This window comes from Oncorhynchus nerka, linkage group LG25, assembly GCF_034236695.1.
Source record: "Oncorhynchus nerka isolate Pitt River linkage group LG25, Oner_Uvic_2.0, whole genome shotgun sequence".
NCBI lineage: Eukaryota > Metazoa > Chordata > Actinopteri > Salmoniformes > Salmonidae > Oncorhynchus > Oncorhynchus nerka.
Genome location: NC_088420.1, coordinates 39,601,583 through 39,621,569, shown reverse-complemented (window position 1 = coordinate 39,621,569; position 19,987 = coordinate 39,601,583). Strand labels below are relative to the sequence as shown.

Here is a 19,987-nt window from a genome sequence, read left to right as displayed (position 1 = left end):
TGTGGGTGTTTAACGAGCCACAGTTGATTTGACGATAAAGCATTCTGAAAGACCTTAAGGATTTGAAAATGTCAAAGGGCCTATCCAGACTTCCAGATCACTATGGTTAATGGAACCTTTTTGAAACGTCAGCCACTTCACTTGTCAAAAGTCTGTCATCCACCCGACCCAAGCATGACAATTATCCAAGTTGGACTTTTTCACAATCAGATTAATAAAGCACTTTTGTGGGGAAAAGTCAATCGGAGTGGCTAGGCCTGTCCATGGGTTGCGCCCCTGCCCAGTCATGTTTGATCCATAGATTAGGGCCTAATGATTTTTATTTCAATTCACTTGTTTCCTTATGAACTCATAGTTTGTGTACATTTTTCAGAACACTTTAAATCTAGAAAGAAATACTTAATTTCATCAGCTGTCCGGGTAGTTGGTCTCAGACAATCCTGCTGGGGAAGAAGACAGATGTGGAAGTCCTGGGCTGGCGTGGTTACACATGGACAGAAGTTGTGAGGTCGGTCGAACATACGGCCAAATTCTCAAACTGTCAGGCGGCTTATGGTAGAGAAATGAACATTCAATTCAATTCTGTCAACAGCTCTGGTGGACATTTCTACAGTCAGCCTGCCAACTGCACGCTCCCTCAACTTGAGACATTGAGCATTTTGTGACAAAATTGCACATTTCAGAGTGGCCTTTGTAAAGGTGCACCTGTGTAATGATCATGCCGTTCAATCAGCTTCTTGATACACCACATGTCAAGTGGGTGGAGTATCTTGGCAAAGGAGAAATGCTCACTAACAGGGATGTAAACAAATGTGTGCACAACATTTGAGAGAAATATACTTTTTGTGCCTATGGGACATTTCTGGGATCTTTTATTTCAGCTCATGAAACATGGGACCAACACTTTACATGTTGCATTTAGATTTTTGTTCAGTATAATACAAAGTCAAAACAAGTTGTGTTTGAAAGGGAGTCAGTTAAATTAAATACATAGTACCTGGATTTTCAGGCCAAATAATACACCAGTCAAACAACGTTTTTAAAAAGTGCTTACAGTACATTTATTGATTCAAACAATTAAATTAAAAAACCTAAATGGAGTCATGACAGCATAATCATGATTGCCTTTAATTGTGCAGAGTCGGGTTGTTTGTCCATCCACAGTCAGTACAGCGTGTGTAAAGTGACTACATTCACAGGTTGACATGGAGTTCCAAAATCTATTCCATAGATTACCAACAAAACAATAGACCACTGGGTGCAGTGTCTCATACAGAAGCCCACACTTTCCCAAAAATTAGAGTTATAGCAAAGGCAAATTTCCCAGTCCAAAAATCAACCCTTAGGCACCATCCCTTGATACTTCTCATGATCCTAAAAGATGTGAGTGGGTGTAAGAAACATGTCAAAAGCCAACGCTAGTCTTCCAGATCGACAAGTAGTAGCCAGGGGGCAAGAGGATTGGCATTGATTTCAGACTGAGCACCTGTGTTCTGTGCAGAAACTATAGTATAAAAAGGAGGACCAGAGGTGACATGTGAGTTACATGCTATCATTCTAACTGACAGGGAAAATGTGTGGGATATTAGAGATTAAACCCAACATTGTTGAAAAGGCAGAGTCGTGATTTCATTGGTTTTTCCACCAGATACATCTCCAGTTTGGTTTAATGTTAAAATGACCTGAAGACACTGGTGCACATCTTTAAAAGCAGAAATAGGATAAATGCAGAAGGGGGTAGCTGCAGCCCAATATGACGCCCGGAGTGGGTGAGTGGAAAGGATAGTAGCGCTCTGCTATTAGGTTACACCAGAGTTTCCTGGGGACCCCAAGAGGTGCACATTGTGGTTTTTGCCCCAGCGCTACACAGCTGATTCAAATAAATCAACAAATGACGATTTGGTTATTTGAGTCAGCCGTGTAGTGCTGGCGCAATACAAGACCGGGTGCACTAGTCATTCACACTGGCTTAAACTGACAGGCAAAACAGTCGAGTGGCAACAAATCTGCCCAATTAGCTGATTCACTTTCCATACACCCACTCCTTTCGACACACCCACACTCCGGTCACCATATTGGGCTGCACCATACCAAATGAGTCTATACATAGTCTGTCCAACCAAATTCACAAGTTAAGGGTTCACTATGCGTGATCGACATTCAGAAACCCAAATAAAAAGAACTGTAACGGACAGAATGGTTTGACCAAAGGTCAGTAAACAGAATAGGTGGAAGGAGGACAACATTAAAAGATGAGCGGGTCAATGGCTCAGATTAGTAAAGCATGGGGGAACAGAGACTGGTGGAGGGCTATTTGGACATTTCCATGTTGTCAGTGACTAGGAGTAAAGTTAAAAGCCATGCTTCAGGGACACATGCGTGGTAAAAGGAGAGAACTCTACACAAACCAATACAGTTGTCACACTGGAAAAAAATGATCTGAAAAGGCACTAAATGAAATAAATGGCGAGCTCTTTTCACTTTGGAGCTACAGTACAGTTTCACACCGCTCCCCGCTGTGTGTGTGATCAGTGTGTCTAAGAACGGAAGTTGTAAGACTCAGGCTCTAGAGAATCACAGTGCTGTCACAGGGGGTTCACATAGTCACACTGGCTCAAGAGGTGAAGTATACCGAACAAGATTTGCCCTGTCTGTCCTAAATCAATGTCTTGCCCCACCAGCCTGCTAGATGAGACCAATTCGTATTAGACCGGTCAGTGGACATAGCAGCAGCTGTTTCTTTACCAGTGGGCTTCCTTACAGAAAACAAGACACCATGTCTATCAGCATCATGTACCTGGTCTGTCTCCCTCAGGAACCTATACATCACAGTATCAAAAGAGACAAATTAAAATGTCCCTTTAGGCATTAAGGAAATAAACCACTGAGTTTAAAGTTTCCGCTATTCCCTTTTGAACAGCATGTGTGTGGTGGGAGGAATAGTAAGTAGAGTTAAGGGCTCTCCATAGTGGTTTTCAGTCTACGGAGCTACGTTTGCGTCATGTTCTAAAAAATTCAGCTGCACAAAAAAAAGAAAATACGTAATACTACGTAGAGAGCTAAGCAAACTAACGTCCATCGGCTACGTTGCAGATCTTTTGCCTAGACTGTAGAGCCCTTTGAAACAATACTCACGATAACGGGTATGATTAGTGTGGTCAGCTGCATGCAAACACATAAAAGGGTGAAATAAGTAGCATTCAGTGAACTCCCAAGTTCTACTAAAACTCCACTCTCCTAGTTGCTCGCCTAGTTAAGCCATGGCTAATGGAATATGAAGGCAAACAAACCCTGAAATACACCAGGTCCCAGGGACTCCAACACAAATTTCAAACATTCCACTTGGGATTTCAAACTCAGTCAAAGTGCACACATTAAAAACTTTATTTTTTTAAAAGGCATCCAATGTTTGAGGATGACCTGACGTTATGTCCACAATATACATCGCTTCTCATCCCTCAGTCCATTCCCAGATATGCCAACACACCTGTTCATTGTTCCATTGTTCATTGTGGCCATTCAGTCCCTCTGCCCAGTGGTGGCAGGAAAGGGAGTCAACTCAGTTCCATCCACAATCCGTTGGCCTTCACCGCTGTCCTTGCTTTGACCTGTTCCCACGTCAGCCGTGAGGGCATGGTGGTCTACTTGAGGCGCTGGATGAGGGTGTGTGTGAGGCCCAGGCTGAGAAGCTGCAGGGAGGAGAGCTGAGCCAGGTGAGGGAAGGCCTTTAGCAGCCTCTCCCAGGTCAGCTCCAGCAGGCTGGGCACCACTAGCCACACCTTGTACAGAGACCCAGTCCTCCTGTTCTCTGACATGTTCACCACTCCACCATGCACATACATACAGCCAGCCTGGGAGAGGAGAGGGAGGAGAGAGAGACGTGATTGAAAATCGTACATCCAGAAAAGTGTGCGTGTGTGTGATGTACTGACCGGTGTGACTGCAGCACAGTGGAAGTAAGCAGGCTCAGGCATGATGGTGGGTAGCTTGGTCCACTGGAAGGTCTGCAGGTTGATCTTCCACAGGTCAGCTAGGATCAGCTCCCCGTTGTAACCCCCACATAGAAACACCTCTGAGGGGGGGAGAGAGGGATGAATACTGACTCCCAATCCATAGCCTAGACTAGGGAAGCAAAGGGACGGTATGTTATTGGTAACTTTCAAAGTTTACCGGTAAACTACCAGAATTTTGGTAATGGGTACTTCAGATGATCACATTTATGCAATTATTTCTGGCCCTATGTGTGGCCTTATCACATGTAAAATACACTGAGTGAACAAAACATTAAGACATCTGCTCTATCATGACACACTGACCAGGTGAAAGCTATGATCCCTTATTGATGTCACCTGTTAAATCCACTTCAATCCGTGTAGATGAAGAGGAGACAGGTTCAAGAAGTGTTTTTAAGCCTTGAGGCATGGATTGTGTGTGTGCGCGCACCATTCAGAGGGTGAACGGGCAAGACAAAAGATTTAAGTGCCTCTGAACAGGGGTATGGTAGTAGGTGCCAGGCGCAGCGGTTTGTGTCAAGAACTGCAATGCTACTGGGTTTTTCACACAACAGTTTCCAGTGTGTATCAAGAATGGTCCACCACCCAAACGACATCCAGCCAACTTGACAGCTATGGGAAGCATTGGTTTGGCACCCCCTCTGGCTCGTGTGGTGGGGGAGACCTTCGTGGGCTATTCTCAGCCTTGTCTCAGGGTAGTAAGTTGGTGGTCTGTAGATATCCCTCTAGTGGTGTGAGGACAATGCTTTGGCAAAGTGGGTGGGGTTATATCCTGCCTGGTCCCTGTCTCCCGACCCACCCGTCTCAGCCTCCAGTATCTAGGCTGCAATAGTTTGTGTGCTGGGGAACTAGAGTCAGTCTGTTATATCTGGTGTAATTCTCCTGTCTTATCTAGTGTCGTGTGAGAATTTAAGTATGCTCCCACTAATTCTCTCTCCCTCCCTCTAGAGGATGTGAGCCGTAAGATCATGCCTCAGGACTACCTGGCCTGATGACTCCTGGCTGTCCCCAGTCCACCTGGTCGTGCTGCTGCTCCAGTTTCAACTGTTCTGCCTGTGGCTATGGAACCCTGACCTGTTTACCAGATGTGCTACTGGTCTCGGACCTGATATTTGACTACCACACATGCTGTCTCGACCTCTGAATGTTTGGTACTCATTGCATATCAAAAAATAAAATGACAAAGCTGTAAAACATTATCTTAAATATAAAACATCAATTTAGTGAATACCATTGTGTTTAACATGGTTTTAGCATGAAATATCATTTTTTTTAAATACATCTTTAATGTATATGTTTTGGTGCCAAACTGGTGGAAGTTCTGAAGTCCAGAGTTGTGGAGTTAATTTTAAATTCCATTATTGATTTGATGCTTTTCATTAGCCTATTTTCTCGTGAACCAAAAGCCTATCCCCTAGAAACTAAATGCACAATATGGACACATAAAAAATATATACTATATCATGCCTTTAGAAAGTATTCATATCCCTGGACAGCCTGAATTCAGAATGGATTAAATAGATTTTTCCCCTCACCCATTTACTTACACGCACAATACCCCATAATGGCTGTTGATCATTGCTAGACAGCCATTTAAGTCTTGCCATAGATTTAAGCGTATTTACAGTAACAGTCAAAAGTTTGGACACACCTACTCATTCAAGGGTTTCTTTATTTTGACTATTTTCTACATTGTAGAATAACAGTGAAGACAAACTATGATATAACATATGGAATCATGTAGCAACCAAAAGTGTTACATTTTATATTTGGGATTCTTCAAAGTAGCCACCCTTTGCTTTGACAGTTTTGCAAACTCTTGACATTATCTTAACCAGCTTCACCTGGAATGCTTTTCCAACAGTCTTGAAGGAGTTCCCACATATGCTGAGCACTTGTTGGCTGCTTTTCCTTCACTCAACTCATCCCAATTGGGTTGAAGTCAGGTGATTGTGGAGGCCAGGTCATCTGATGCAGCACTCCGTCACTCTCCCAGGTCAATTAGCCCTTACACAGCCTGGAGGTAAGTTTTGGGTCATTGTCCTGTTGAAAAACAAATGATGGTGGGACTAAGCGCAAACCAGATGGGATGGCATATCACTGCAGAATGCTGTGGTAGCCATGCTGGTTAAGTGTGCCTTGAATTCTAAATCAATCACAGACAGTGTCACCAGAAAAGCACACCCACACAATCACACCTCCTCCTCTTTGCTTCACGCTGGGAACCACACATGCGGAGAGCATCTGTTCACCTACTCTGCGTCTCAAAGACACAATTAATATCAAATCTCAAATTTGGAATCATCAGACCAAAGGACTATTTTCCACCAGTCTAATATCCATTACTCGTGTTTCTTGGCCCAAGCAAGTCTCTTCTTATTATTGGTGTCCTTTAATAGTGGTTTCTTGCAGCAATTTGACCATGAAGGCTTGATTCATGCAGTCTCCTCTGAACAGTTGATGTTGAGATGTGTCTGCTATTTGAACTATGTGAAGCGTTTATTTGGTCTGCAATTTGAGGCTGGTAACTAATTACCTTGTCTTCTGCAGCATAAGTAACTCAGGGTCTTCCTTTCCTGTAGCGGTATTCATGAGAGCCAGTTTCATCATAGTGCTTGATGGTTTTTGCGACTGCACTTGAAGAAACTTTCAAAGTTCTTGACATTTTCCATATTGACTGACCTTCATGTCTTAAAGTTGTTGTTTCTCTTTGCTTATTTGAGCTGTTCTTGCCATATTATGGACTTGGTCTTTTAGCAAATAGGGCTATCTTCTGTATACCCCCTACCTTGTCATAACACAATTGATCGGCTCAAACGCATTGAAGAAATTCCACAAATTAACAAGACATACCTGTTAATTGAAATGCATTCCAGGTGACTACCTCATGAAGCTGGTTGAGAGAACGCCAAGAGTGTGCAAAGCTGTCAAGGAAAAGGGGGGCTAATATATTTTGATAAATGTAACACTTTTGGTTATTACATGATTCCAGTTGTTATTTCATAGTGTTGATGTCTTCACTATTATTCTACAAAGTAGAAAATAGTACAAATAAAGAAAAACCCTGGAATAAGTAGGTATGTCCAAACTTTTGACTGGTACTGTAAGTTAAACTGTAACTAGGCCACTTGGGAACATTTAATGCCATCTTTGTAAGCAACGAAAGCTGAATTGGTCTCCCAACAGGTTTTCCTCTAGGATTTTGCCTGTGCTTAGCTCTATTCCGTTTCTTTTTATCCTAAAAAACATCTTAGTCCTTGCCGATGACAAGCATACCCATAACATGATGCAGCCACCACCATGCTTAGAAATATGAAGAAAGGTACTCAGTGGCGTTGTGTTTGCTCCAAACATAAGGCTTTGTATTCAGGACAAATTTTTAGCAGTTTTACTTTAGTGCCTTATTGTAACAGGATGCATGTTTTGGAATATTTTTATTCTGTACAGCCTTCCTTCTTTTCACTGTCATTTATGTTAGTATTGTGGAGTAACTACAGCATTACCTCCCATAAAGTCACTATTGGCCTCACGGTGAAATCTCTGAGAGGTTTCCTTCCTTTCCGGCAACTAAGTTAGGAAGGGCGTCTGTATCTTGGTAGTGACTGGATGTATTGATACACAATCCAAAGTGTCATTAAAAACTACATCATGCTCAAAGGGATATTCAATGCCTGCTTTTTATTTCTACCCATCTAACAATAGGTGCTGTTCTTTGCGAGGCACTGGAAAACCTCCCTGGTCTTGAATCTGTGTTTAAAATTCATTGCTTGACTGAGGGACCTTATGTGTGAGGTAGTTTTTCAAAAATCATGTTACACACTATTATTGCACACAGAGTGAGTCCATGCAACTTATTATGGGACTTTAGCACATTTTCACTCCTGAACTTATTTAGGGTTGCCATAACAAAGGAGTTGAATACTTATTGACGAAATACATCTCAGCTTTTCATTGTTAATTAATTTGTACAATTTCTAACACACATAATTCCACTTTGACATTATGAGGTATTGTGTGTAGGCCAGTAACAAAATCTCAATCGAATCCAATTAAAATTCAGGATGTAACAGTTCAAATGTGGAAAAAGGTCAAATGTGGAAAAAGGTCAAGGGGTGAGAATAGTTTCTGAAGGCACTACATAGGATTTAAAATCATTTTTCAAGTTAATCAAGTATAAATGACCAAAGTTACCATAAATTACCTGCCATTTACCAATATTACTGAAAATTAACCCTAGCATGGACACACAGAGCTGATTCCTAGTAGACAGATGTAAAGTTCTTACCCTGCCTGACCTGGACACAACTGTGACACCGTCGTGCTGCAGGATACCCTGACAACAACAGAACACACATCAGTTTACAGGCGTGCACAGTAATGTGTATATGAGCAACAGTAGACCCTTATGCAACCAACCTATTTTTTCATGAGGTTTCGTGATAATCTCCTCCCAGGAGTTAGTCTCTAGGTTGTAGGCATGTATCTGAGGGGGGAACAGAACGTAAACCCCCATGCTAAAATATGTCAGTAAAACAACCACCTTACATACAGTGTTCTCTCATCCTGTACTGTACTTTGTCTAGGGGATATGATGTCCAGGAAGTCCCGCCTCCTAGGATGTATATTCTCTGTCCATCATGGGCCACCTCATGTCTGTACCTGAAAGAGAGATTAAGATGTGTGTGTGTGTGTGTGTGTGTGTGCGGGGGGGGGGGGGAACTACCAGAAGATTAAGAGGTGAGGGGTGACTGACCTTTCCTCTGGCAGGTCTGTAGGGGGGTTGTTGGGCTTGAGGTGGGTCCACTCCCTGGTAGTCAGGTCCAGCCTGTGTAGGTCTGTGCTGTACACGTAGCCTGTCGTCCCTCCAAACACATACAGATAGCCATTAATGATGGCCATGGCCTGGAAGGAGGGAGGGAGGAATGAGGGAGAGAGCATGGTTGTGGGGAATGTCCTTACGGTCAAGTGATTTGTTACATACAGTAGGACAGACTAACAATGTAAATAATTGTGTCAGTTATTTACTTTGACCGAGCCAATCTTTTCAGATCAGAGGTTAGGAAAGACAAAGGAAGGAAGTCATATATAGTGCATTTGGAAAGTATTCAGACTAGAGGGCGAACGATTCTGATTTTTCAACGCAGATACCGATTAAACCCGGACGATTTTTAAAAATGTATTTGTAATAATGACAATTACAAAAATACTGAATGAATACTTATTTTAACTTAATATAATACATCAATAAAATCAATTTATCCTCAAATAAATAATGAAACATGTTCAATTTGGTTTAAATAATGCAAAAACAAAGTGTTGGAGAAGAATGTAAGTGCAATATGTGCCATGTAAGAAAGCTAACGTTTAAGTTCCTTGCTCAGAACATGAGAACATATGAAAGCTGGTGGTTCCTTTTAACATGAGTCTTCAATATTCCCAGGTAAGAAGTTTTAGGTTGTAGTTATTATAGGAATTATAGGACTATTTCTCTCTATACCATTTGTATTTCATTAACCTTTGACTATTGGATGTTCTTATAGGCACTTTAGTATTGCCAGTAACAGTATAGCTTCCGTCCCTCTCCTCGCTCCTTCCTGGGCTCGAACCATGAACACATCGACAACGGCCACCCTCGAAGCAACGTTACCCATGCAGAGCAAGGTGAACAACCACTCTAAGTCTCAGAGCGAGTGACATTTGAAACGCTATTAGCGCGCACCCCACGAACTAGCTAGCCATTTCACATCGGTTACACCAGCCTAATCTCGCGAGTTGATAGGCTTGAAGTCATAAACAACTGCTGGCAAACGCATGAAAGTGCTGTTTGAATGAATGCTTACGAGCCTGCTGGTGCCTACCATCACTCTATCAAATCATAGACTTAGTAAAAACATGATAACACACAGAAATACGAGCCTTAGATCATTAATATGGTCGAATCCGGCCCAAACTGTTGCCTAAACACTGACTCTGCGTGCAATGAACGCAAGAGAAGTGACACAATTTCACCTGGTTAATATTGCCTGCTAACCTGGATTTCTTTTAGCTAAATATGCAGGTTTAAAAATATATACTTCTGTGTATTGATTTTAAGAAAAGGCATTGATGTTTATGGTTAGGAACACATTGGAGCAACGACAGTCCTTTTTCACGAATACGCACCGCATCGATTATATGCAACGCAGGACACGCTAGATAAACTAGTAATATCATCAACCATGTGTAGTTAACTAGTGATTATGATTGATTGATATCTTATAAAAAACTAAGTTTAATGCTAGCTAGCAACTTACCTTGGCTTCTTACTGCATTCGTGTGACAGGCAGGCTCCTCGTGGAGTGCAATATAATCAGGTAGTTAGAGCGTTGGACTAGTTAACTGTAAGGTTAACTGTAAAATCAGTCGTTCTGCCCCTGAACGAGGCAGTTAACCCACCGTTCCTAGGCCGTCATTGAAAATAAGAACACAGACTTGCTTAGTTAAATAAAGATGTTAAAAAATATATTTATATTTTTAAATCAGCCAAATCGGTGTCCAAAAATACAGATTTCCGATTGTTATGAAAACTTGAAATCGGCCCTAATTAAATCGGTAATTATATCGGTCGACCTCTAATTCAGATCCCTTAACTTTTTCCACATTTTGTTATGTTTCAGACATCCTAAGATTGAGGATTTGTATTTAATCAATCTACACCCACAATACCCCAGAGTGACAAAGCAAATATGTTTCTCAATTCCTTTCCAAATGTATTAAAATTAACATCAATACCTTATTTATGTAAGCATTCAGACCTTTGATATGAGACTCATAATTGAGTTCAGATGCATTTTGTTTCCATTGATCATCTTTGAGATGTTTCTACAACTTGATTTGACTCCACATGTGGTAAATTCAATTGATTGGACATGATTTGGAAAGGCACACACCTGTCTATGTAAGGTCCTACAGTTGACAGTGCATGTCAGAGCAAAAACCAAGCCATGCGGTCGAAGGAATGGTCCGTAGAGTTCCGAGATAGAATTGTGTCAAGGTACAGATCTGTGGAAGGGTACCAAAAGATTTCTGCAGCATTGAACGGCCCCAAGAAGACATAGAAAAACGGAAGAAGTTTGGAACCACCAAGACTCTTTCTAGAACTGGCCGCACGGCCAAACTGAGCAATCGGAGAGAATGGTCACTCTGACGGAGCTCTAGAGTTCCTCTGTAGAGATGGTTGTCCTTCTAATAGGTTCTCCCATCTCTGCAGCACTCCACCAATCAGGCCTTTATGGTAGAGTTGCCAGATGGAAACCACTCCTCAGTAAAAAGGCACAGGACAGCCCGCTTGGAGTTTGCCAAAAGGCACCTGAAGACTCCCAGACCATGAGAAACAAGATTCTCTGGTCTGAGGAAATCAAGATTGAACTCTTTGGCCTGAATGACAAGAGTCACATCTGGAGGTAACATGGCACCATCCCTACAGTGAAGCAAGTTGGTGGTGGTATCGTGATGTTTTTCAGCAGCAGGGACTGAGAGAGTAGTCAGGATCGAGGGAAAGATAAACAGAGCAAAGCACTGAGATCCTTGATGAAAACCTGCTCTAGGGCACTCAGGAACTCAGACTGAGGGAAAGGTTCACCTTCCAACAGGTCAACAACCCTAAGCACAACGCCAAGACAACGCAGGAGTGGCTTTGGGACACGTCTCTGAATGTCCTTGAGTGGCCCAGTCAGAGCCTGGAATTGAACCCGATCGAACATCTCTGGAGAGACCTGAAAATAACTGTGCAGCGACGCTCCCCATCCAACCTGACAGAGCTTGAGAGGATATACAGAGAAGAATGGGAGAAACTCCCCAAATACAGGTGTTCCAAGCTTGTAGCATCATACCCAAGAAGACTGGAGGCTGTAATCGCTGCCAAAGGTGCATCAACAAAGTAAAGGGTCTGAATACTTATGTAAATGTTTCTGTTTTGTATTTGTAATAAATTTGCTAACATTACTAAAATTGTTTTTGCTTTGTCATTATAGGGCATTGGGTGTAGATTAAAGAGGGGGAAAAAGCCATTTAATCAATTTTAGAATAAGGCTGTAACATAAAATGTACAAAGTAAATGGTTCTGAATACTTTCTGAATGCACTGTAGGAGTAATGGAAAATGCCACAGCCCAGGTTTAAAGCTAACCGTTAACTCTCCACAGACCACACGATGTGTCAGTGGGACAGCTCAGGTGGTCAACAGATGAGAGCTCTTTACCTGCCCGTAGATTCTGTTGGGTTTCTTCCCTCGGCAGTTGAGCAGTTTCCAGCGTTTGTAGTGAACATTGCAGACATGGACGTCATTCCCGTTGCTTTCTCCAAAAGGAATCCCAGTGCCCCCAAACACCAATAGATTGTTGCCGTGTAAGACAGCTGAGACACACAGAGAAAAACACAAAACAAACTGTTCAACGGTCTGTTCTCAGTCTGACCAGGAACGGATAATAATGGTTAAGCAAGTTCATTTTGCAATGGATCGATGGGTACATAAAAGGACAGCCAATCTTCAACTTGATCCCTTACCTGACATGGAAGCCAGCTCGGTGGGCATGTAGCCCTCTGTGTGGACCTGTTGCCAGGTAGCCGTGGCGAAGTGAAACCTCCACAGCTCCCTGAAAAGAGGGTAGTCCTCGTTCTCCGAGCCACCTGCCTCCTCAAAGTCAGGATTGTATCCTCCAAACACATACAGGTTGGCATTGTCTGCCACACACCGGTGCCCGCTGCGGGCCGGGGGGGCACAGTGACCTGAGGGGGAGGTGAGTAAAGAGTGGGGTTTCATGGATGGAAGAGGGAGCAAGGGTGAGAGAAGGAGACAGGGTTACAGGGGAATTGTCCTTCCTCTTGCACTTCTTTAGTGCCCTTTGTGGATCTCTGCGATATCTTTAAGCAATAGCGCCACCTTTTCTCTTTCTGCCATATGGTTTTCACCTATTTAGTCCAGCCAGATTCATGAGGGCAGGAACAACAGCGCAGAAGGGGCCGTTATTTGGAATGGAGCCTGAAACATTGTCTAGATTTCAATCTAAAACACGTATCCTACCCTTGTTGACTTGACCGCCACTACATGATTTGCATGGGCTGAAAAGCCATAGATGTGTAGGCCTAGTCTGTTATTTCCCAGCTGTGTGTCACAGACAGCCGATCTAGAGACATAAATGAGTATAATAAAATGCAGTGAAGTAATCCAGGGGGTTTCCATCAGATTTCCCCCCAGAGCCATTATGTAATCTGCTGCACAGATTACCAAGAACATGGCTGCATAAACAGACCGCTTTCAACAAGCAAATGCTAAAACATTTCTGATTATTTAAGAATCTAGATAAATAGGCCTAGCCATCACATAAGCAAGCATGTGGTTAAAGTACTCCCTATATGACAGGCGTAGGAGAAAGTCTGCATGTTAAATGAATAATGAGCCATATCTTATTGACATACTTCGTAACATTTCCACTGTGGAGGTGGTGGAGTTCACCGTGTGTACTGATTAAATGTCCAGGCATCAGTATGATGAGCTTTGAGTAAACAGCCAAGGACTAAACAACAGCCCTATGGAATCATTGAGCCTCAAGATATTTTGTTGTTGAAAAGACCAGAGGAATGTTTTTAGTGGAATAACAGATCAAATAGTCAAGTGGATCTACTTTCAGACACTGAGGAAAATAGGAGGCACAGGTCAAGGGCTCTACACTGACGTTCTAATTTATGAGCCTACGTTGAAAAATTTAGGAGCACATTTTTTTTGTGTAAGTAACAAGCTATTTTCTTTGTAGTAATGGTGCAAGCATGACGGTCATGAATCTGCGCTCAGTGTATTCTCCATGGCACTCAGGGGCAGCGGTACAGTGAAGTCATCATTGCAACCATTATCATTTGGGTGATTTTTTTTTCTTCTCCTAGGCGCACGGAGGTCAATTGCTTCCTATAACAATTATGACAATCGTTATAGGAGCAACAACATGACCGACTCACAGAAAGAAAAATAGAACAGAGAAAGCGAGACCTCAGAACACTCCATGACAAACGTACATCCAAACCCAGAGACACTGAGGGAGAGAAAGCCTCCCTGGGTCCAATAAAGAAAGCTGAAGAGGATGAGTGACAAGAGGAAAGGAGGAACCAGGGCCAATCAGAGTAAGAGAGACTCTTGCTAAGAGGGATAAAAGTGATAAGAGAACAGGAAAGAAGAGAAGAGGTGGAGTGGACCGAGAACCATTACAAGGGAGAGGAAGAGGCTGTTTAGATAGGAAGAGAGGAGGAAGAAAGAAGGAAGCAGAGTGGTACAAGTGGATTTCCTTGAGTCTTGGGGAAACGAGAGGGAGAAGAGAAGCACTGCAGACTGGACAAGGGAGTGAGAGAGGAGGTGGAAGAGCAGATAGGACATTTGTGCTTGACCAACTGTAGGAGACATAGTTGCCATTGAGGGGATTCCATTAATGCCCCGTTCTGGCCAACAGCAGCTCAAAACAAAAGTGACGTACAGTAGGTGAAATATGTGGAGTAATATGTAAGAATGTGTATTTCTATGCAAAAATGATTGAGCTTGATAAATCTGCATGCTTAATCTGCATTCCCAATGAAACCTAGTTTGAAAATTCAAACATATATTTCATGGAAAAGAGATGTTTCTGAACGATGCTTCATGATGCCTTGTTGACAAGATGACCAAGTGGCGCTGATTACTGTTCAATTTTAGCATGGCGCACCCTGCTATCCCTGTTCAACCCGGGCCAGCTTAAATTGAATCCCTCATTCTTTAGTCTGAGGGCACTAGAGTTGCGTTAGCATTGGTCGGTGAAGAGAGAGGTGGTCTTGGCTGCAGTCTCGGGTGTTACAGTTACCCACCTTCTCTCAGAAACCTATTAGGGATGCGGAAGTTGGGGCACGAAGGGGAGAAGATCCGCCGAGCCTGAAGCCATCTTACTCTCTTCTTAGAGCCTGCCAGTCATCACCAACCACAATCACCAGCCATGATACAGACATGTGCACACACAGACACAATTAGCGGAGAACAAAACCACAAAAACATTACAAAAGCAGACAGACTAACATTCCACCCCAAACATAGGCTTTTGGTGGAGTTCAGTTCAAGCCTGCTTCGTGTCTAACCAAATAGGCTAGACAAGTGGCTTGTCCATTGTTGTATGACAAACACACACAGGTACCCTAATATTTATATATTTCTTAATTCCATTATTTTACTTTAGATTTGTGTGTACTGTTAAACACTACTGCACTGTTGGAGCTAGGGACACAAGCATTTCGCTACACCCGCAATAACAGCTGCTAAATATGTGTATGTGACCAATACAATGTAGTTTGAGAGAGAGACACAGCCTTGGTGGTGAAGCTACCACATAAGTGGCTGACACTACCTAGCCACTCAGAACCTAGAGTATCTTTGACTCGAGTCAAAGATACTTTTCCAACCTTACATCAGTACTTGAGTTGTTTCAAAACTGTAGTTGCCACTGATTGGTCAATACTACAATAGTTCCTATGGAAATACATTTAGATCTACTCAGCAAAGTCAGTAGTACAAATGACTGGCAATGGATTGCCCAGAGGGAAAATGTATGCTTCCCACCATTAGTCAGTCTTCTTTGCATGTTGACTTCCGTATCAAGCTGCGCTAACGTTAGCGTTAGCTGGCTAAAATACTTGGTTAAAGTCCAAGCTAAAGTTAATCGCCTGTCTCTAATATTGTAATTCGAAGATATGCCTACCTAAACAATTACACTGACTCGTTTTTTTTGTTGATTGCCCGTCAGTTAGTTACTTTAGCTAGCTAACTAATTCTAGCTAGGTAGTTTTACATGGATAGCAGCTAGATAGAAAAATAACAGTTCAGCTAGCTACAAACCTGAGTCTCTGATGGGAGGCCTCCCCGACAGTTTCTCGAATTTGTTGAGTTGATACAAGCCGCGACTACATTCACCATCTTCAACAGAGGACATTTTGAAAAGGTAACTAACAGTAAATAAAAAACTTTCATCGATTGAAATGATGTCGCAACAAACCGTGATAAGGACAAAAAAAACTAAACACCAGTTCGCTAGACATGCATCCACGTCAACTTGAAACGTCGTCCACGCCAGATGAAATGCTCCAGCCAATCAGATAATCGAGAAGGCATTCAAGAGTTACAGTATTCTAAAACGTTGGGAAATGGGTTATAAACTGTTTGCAAACAAACTTCCAAGCAGATGGGTGGTAAATGTAGTCAGGGTTAACAGGCGGCAGCTAGTCTTACTGGTGTAAGACTTACTGTTATATATTTCTTAATTCCATTATTTGACTTTTAGATTTGTGTGTATTGTTGTAAATTGTTAGATATTACTGCACTGTTGGAACTAGCAACACAAGCATTTCACTACACCAGCAATAACATCTGCTAAATATGTGTATGTGACCAATCAAATTTGATTTGATTTGGTGTGTGTGCATCTATCAGTTACACATACTAAAACATTATCAGTACATACACACAACAAGTAGGTCACATGGGGGAGAGCCATTGTGCCTTATTTGTTTGTTTTTTAAACCAGGTTTGCTGTTCACTTGCACTATATACAGTGGGGCAAAAAAGTATTTAGTCAGCCACCAATTGTGCAAGTTCTCCCACTTAAAAAGATGAGAGAGGCCTGTAATTTTCAACATAGGCACACTTCAACTATGACAGACAAAATGAGGGGGAAAAATCCAGAAAATCACACTGTAGGATTTTTAATGAATTTATTTGCAAATTATGGTGGAAAATAAGTATTTGGTCAATAACAAAAGTTATGAAAATACCCCAGTGCTGTAAGTTGACTATGCAAACAATTTGGAATTTCCAAAAACATGAATATTTCTTCTAAATACAAGAAGTGACACAATCAGTCTTTCCTCAACTCATGCATAGTATTAATATTAGCACTCTGATTACAATGAAGAGCAAGACGTGCGGCTCTGTTCAGGGCCAGCTGCAGCTTAACTAGCTCTTTCTTTGCAGCACTTGACCATATGACTGGGCAATAATCAAGATAAGATAAAACTAGATCCTGCAGGACTTGCTTTGTGGAGTGTGGTATCAAAAAAGCAGAGAATCTCTTTATTACAGACAGACCTCTTTCCATCTTTACAACCATTAAATCTATATGTTTTGACCATGACAGTTTACAATCTAAGGTAACACCAAGTAATTTAGTCTCCTCAACTTGTTCAATAGACATAACATTAATTACCAGATTCAGCTGAGAACTTAGGAAATTATTTGCACCAAATGCATGTTCAGGACCAGTTTATTACTGGCCACCCATTCCAAAACAGAGTGCAACTCTTTGTTAGCCGTGGTTGCTGATGCGTATAAGGTTGAATCATCAGCATATATGGACACACATGCTTGGTTTAATGCCAGTGTCAGGTCATTGGTAAAATTGAAAAGATTAGAGGGTCTAGAGACCATCCCTGGGATACTCCATACTTGACATGTTTTACATTAGAGAAGCTTTCATTAAAGAAAACCCTCTGCGTTCTGTTAGCTAGATAGCTCTGAATCCATTTTATGGCAGAGGTTCTCAACAACAGGTCTTAGTCAATAATATCAAAGGCTGCACTGAAATCTAACAGTACAACTACCTCCATCTTCTTATTATCAATTTCCTTCAACCAGTCATCAGTAATTTGTGTCAGTGCAGTGCTTTGAGTGCCCTTCTATATAAGCATGCTGAAAGTCTGTTCATTTGTTTACAGAGAAATAGCATTGTATTTGGTCAAACACTATTTTTTCAACAGTTTGCTATGAGCTGGCAGCAAGCTGTACCTACGGTGAGGGCTCGCTGCTTCCCCAATCAAAGCCCTGTATTAACACAGAGGTTGGCACTAAACTAAAGGACAGGGCTACCGCACACAGAGATATCGCAGACAACCCTGAGGCTATGGCCGAGGACAGGAACAAGTACAAGAAGTCCCGCTATGACCTTCCCAGAGTTATCAAACGAGCAAGAGGATAATATAGGAATAAGGTTGAATCCTACTACACAGGCTCCAACGCCCGCCATATGTGGCAGGGGCTACAGTCCATTACAGATTACAAAGGAAGACTCAACCGTGATCTGCCCAACGATGCATCTCTACCAGATGAACACAATGCATTTTATGCACGCTTTGACAACAACAACATCATGCCGGGTGTGAGTGCCGTCACCGACCCAGAGGATTGAGTGATCTCGCTCTCCAAGGCCGACGTGAAAAAGGTCTTTAATCAGGTCAATACCCTCAAGGCCGTGGGGCCAGATGGAATTCCAGGGCACATTCTCAGAGTATGCGCAGAACAGCTGGCAGACATGTTCACAGTAATTGTCAACCTCTCCATGTCCCAGTCTGTAATACCCACATGTTTTAAGATGACCACCATAATTCCTGTCCCCAATAACTGTAAGGCTTTATGCTACAATGACTACCGCCCTGTAGCACTCACTTCTGTAATCAGGAAGTGCTTTTGAGAGGCTGGTTATGGCACACATTAGATCCATAGATGACGCAATCTCAATCGCTCTTCACACTGCCCTCACCCACTTAGAAAAGAGCAATACCTATGTGAGGATGCTGTTCACTGACTACAGCTCAGCGTTCAATACACTTGTCCCCTCCAAGCTCGTCACCAAGCTTAGGACTCTGGGTCTGAACACCTTCCTGGACTTCCTGATGGGCCGACCCCAGGTGGTGAGGGTAGGCAACATCACTTCCGCCACACTGACCCTCAACACAGCAGCCCCCAGAGGTGTGTGCTTAGTCCCCTCCTGTACCCCCTGTTCACCCACAGCTGCATGGCCCTGCACGACTCCAACAAATTCATCACGTTTGCTGACGACGGTGGTAGGCCTGATCACCGGTGATGAAGAGTCAGCGTACTGGGAGGAGGTCAGCGGCCTGGCAGTGTTGTGCCAGAACAACAACCTCTCCCTCAACGTAAATAAGACCAAGGAGCTGATCGTGGACTACAGGAAATGGGAGGGGGAGCACGCCCCCATCCACATCGACGGACCGCAGTGGATCAGAACTTCAAGTTCCTCGGTGTCCAAATCACTAAAGAATTAAAATAGTCCAAACACACACACAGTTGTGAAGAAGGCACAATAGCGCCTCTTCCCCCTCAGGAGGTTGAAAATGGGCACTCAAATCTATAAAAAGTTCTACAGCTGTGGCTCTACAGAGGGTGGTGCGGACAACCCAGTACATCACTGGGGCCAAGCTCCCTGCCACCCAGGACATCTACAGTATATTCGGAAAGTATTCAAGTGTCTAAATACTTTAATGCACTGTATTTCAGGTAGTGGAATAGGAAGGCCCGGAAAATCGTTAAAGACTCCAACCACACTATTCTCTCTGATTTCGCACGGCAAGCGGTACTGGTGCATCAAGTCTGGCACCAACAAGCTCTTGAACAGTTTCTATCCCTAAGCAAGACGACTGATATATAGTTAACAAAATAGCTACACAGACTGAGTTAACCTTGTATCCTCATTGACCTTTTTATTTGTGTCTCTACGCACACTCACTGGGCCCTACACACTCACTCCATTATCTGCTCACTCACACTATCACGACTCAGGATATGACCCAGATGCAGACACAGGAGGCAGATAGTTTGATTCTCAGAATATTTATTATAACAAAGGGACAGGCAAATTACAGCTCGAGGGAATGCAGAGGTTCGTAATCCAAGGCAGAGTCAATCTGGGACAGAACGGCAGGCAGGCTTAGGGTCAGGACAGGCAGAAAGGTCGGAACCGGGAAGACCACAAAACAAAACTTGAGATACTGGAAAAACGCTAGTAAGACCTGACATAACAAGACGAACTGGCAACAGACAAACAGAAAACGCAGGTACACAGGGGATAATGGAGAAAAATAGGAGACACCTGGTGGGGATTTGGAAACGAGCACAAGACAGGTGAAACAGATCAGGGTGTG

The 19,987-nt window shown here is 42.8% G+C and overlaps 1 protein-coding gene across 3 annotated transcripts; it reads right to left on the bottom strand.

Annotated features, from left to right (window-relative positions):
• Positions 1-855: 855 nt before the first annotated feature.
• LOC115109496 (kelch domain-containing protein 10) lies at positions 856-16,128 on the bottom strand. 3 transcript variants are annotated; one of them, XM_029634443.2, is made up of 10 exons: positions 15,894-16,128; positions 14,876-14,968; positions 12,557-12,778; positions 12,252-12,406; positions 8,767-8,915; positions 8,588-8,672; positions 8,430-8,496; positions 8,299-8,346; positions 3,933-4,072; positions 856-3,851 (listed from the first exon to the last, which is right to left on the bottom strand). In XM_029634443.2, the coding sequence occupies exons 1-10, from the start codon at positions 15,985-15,987 to the stop codon at positions 3,642-3,644; spliced, it is 1,263 nt and encodes a 420-aa protein (XP_029490303.1). In that variant the 5' UTR covers positions 15,988-16,128; the 3' UTR covers positions 856-3,641. The 3 variants fall into 3 exon arrangements, with proteins under 3 accessions (XP_029490303.1, XP_029490301.1, XP_029490305.1); XM_029634441.2 differs by having other exon boundaries at positions 856-4,072; XM_029634445.2 differs by lacking the exon at positions 14,876-14,968.
• Positions 16,129-19,987: the final 3,859 nt, after the last annotated feature.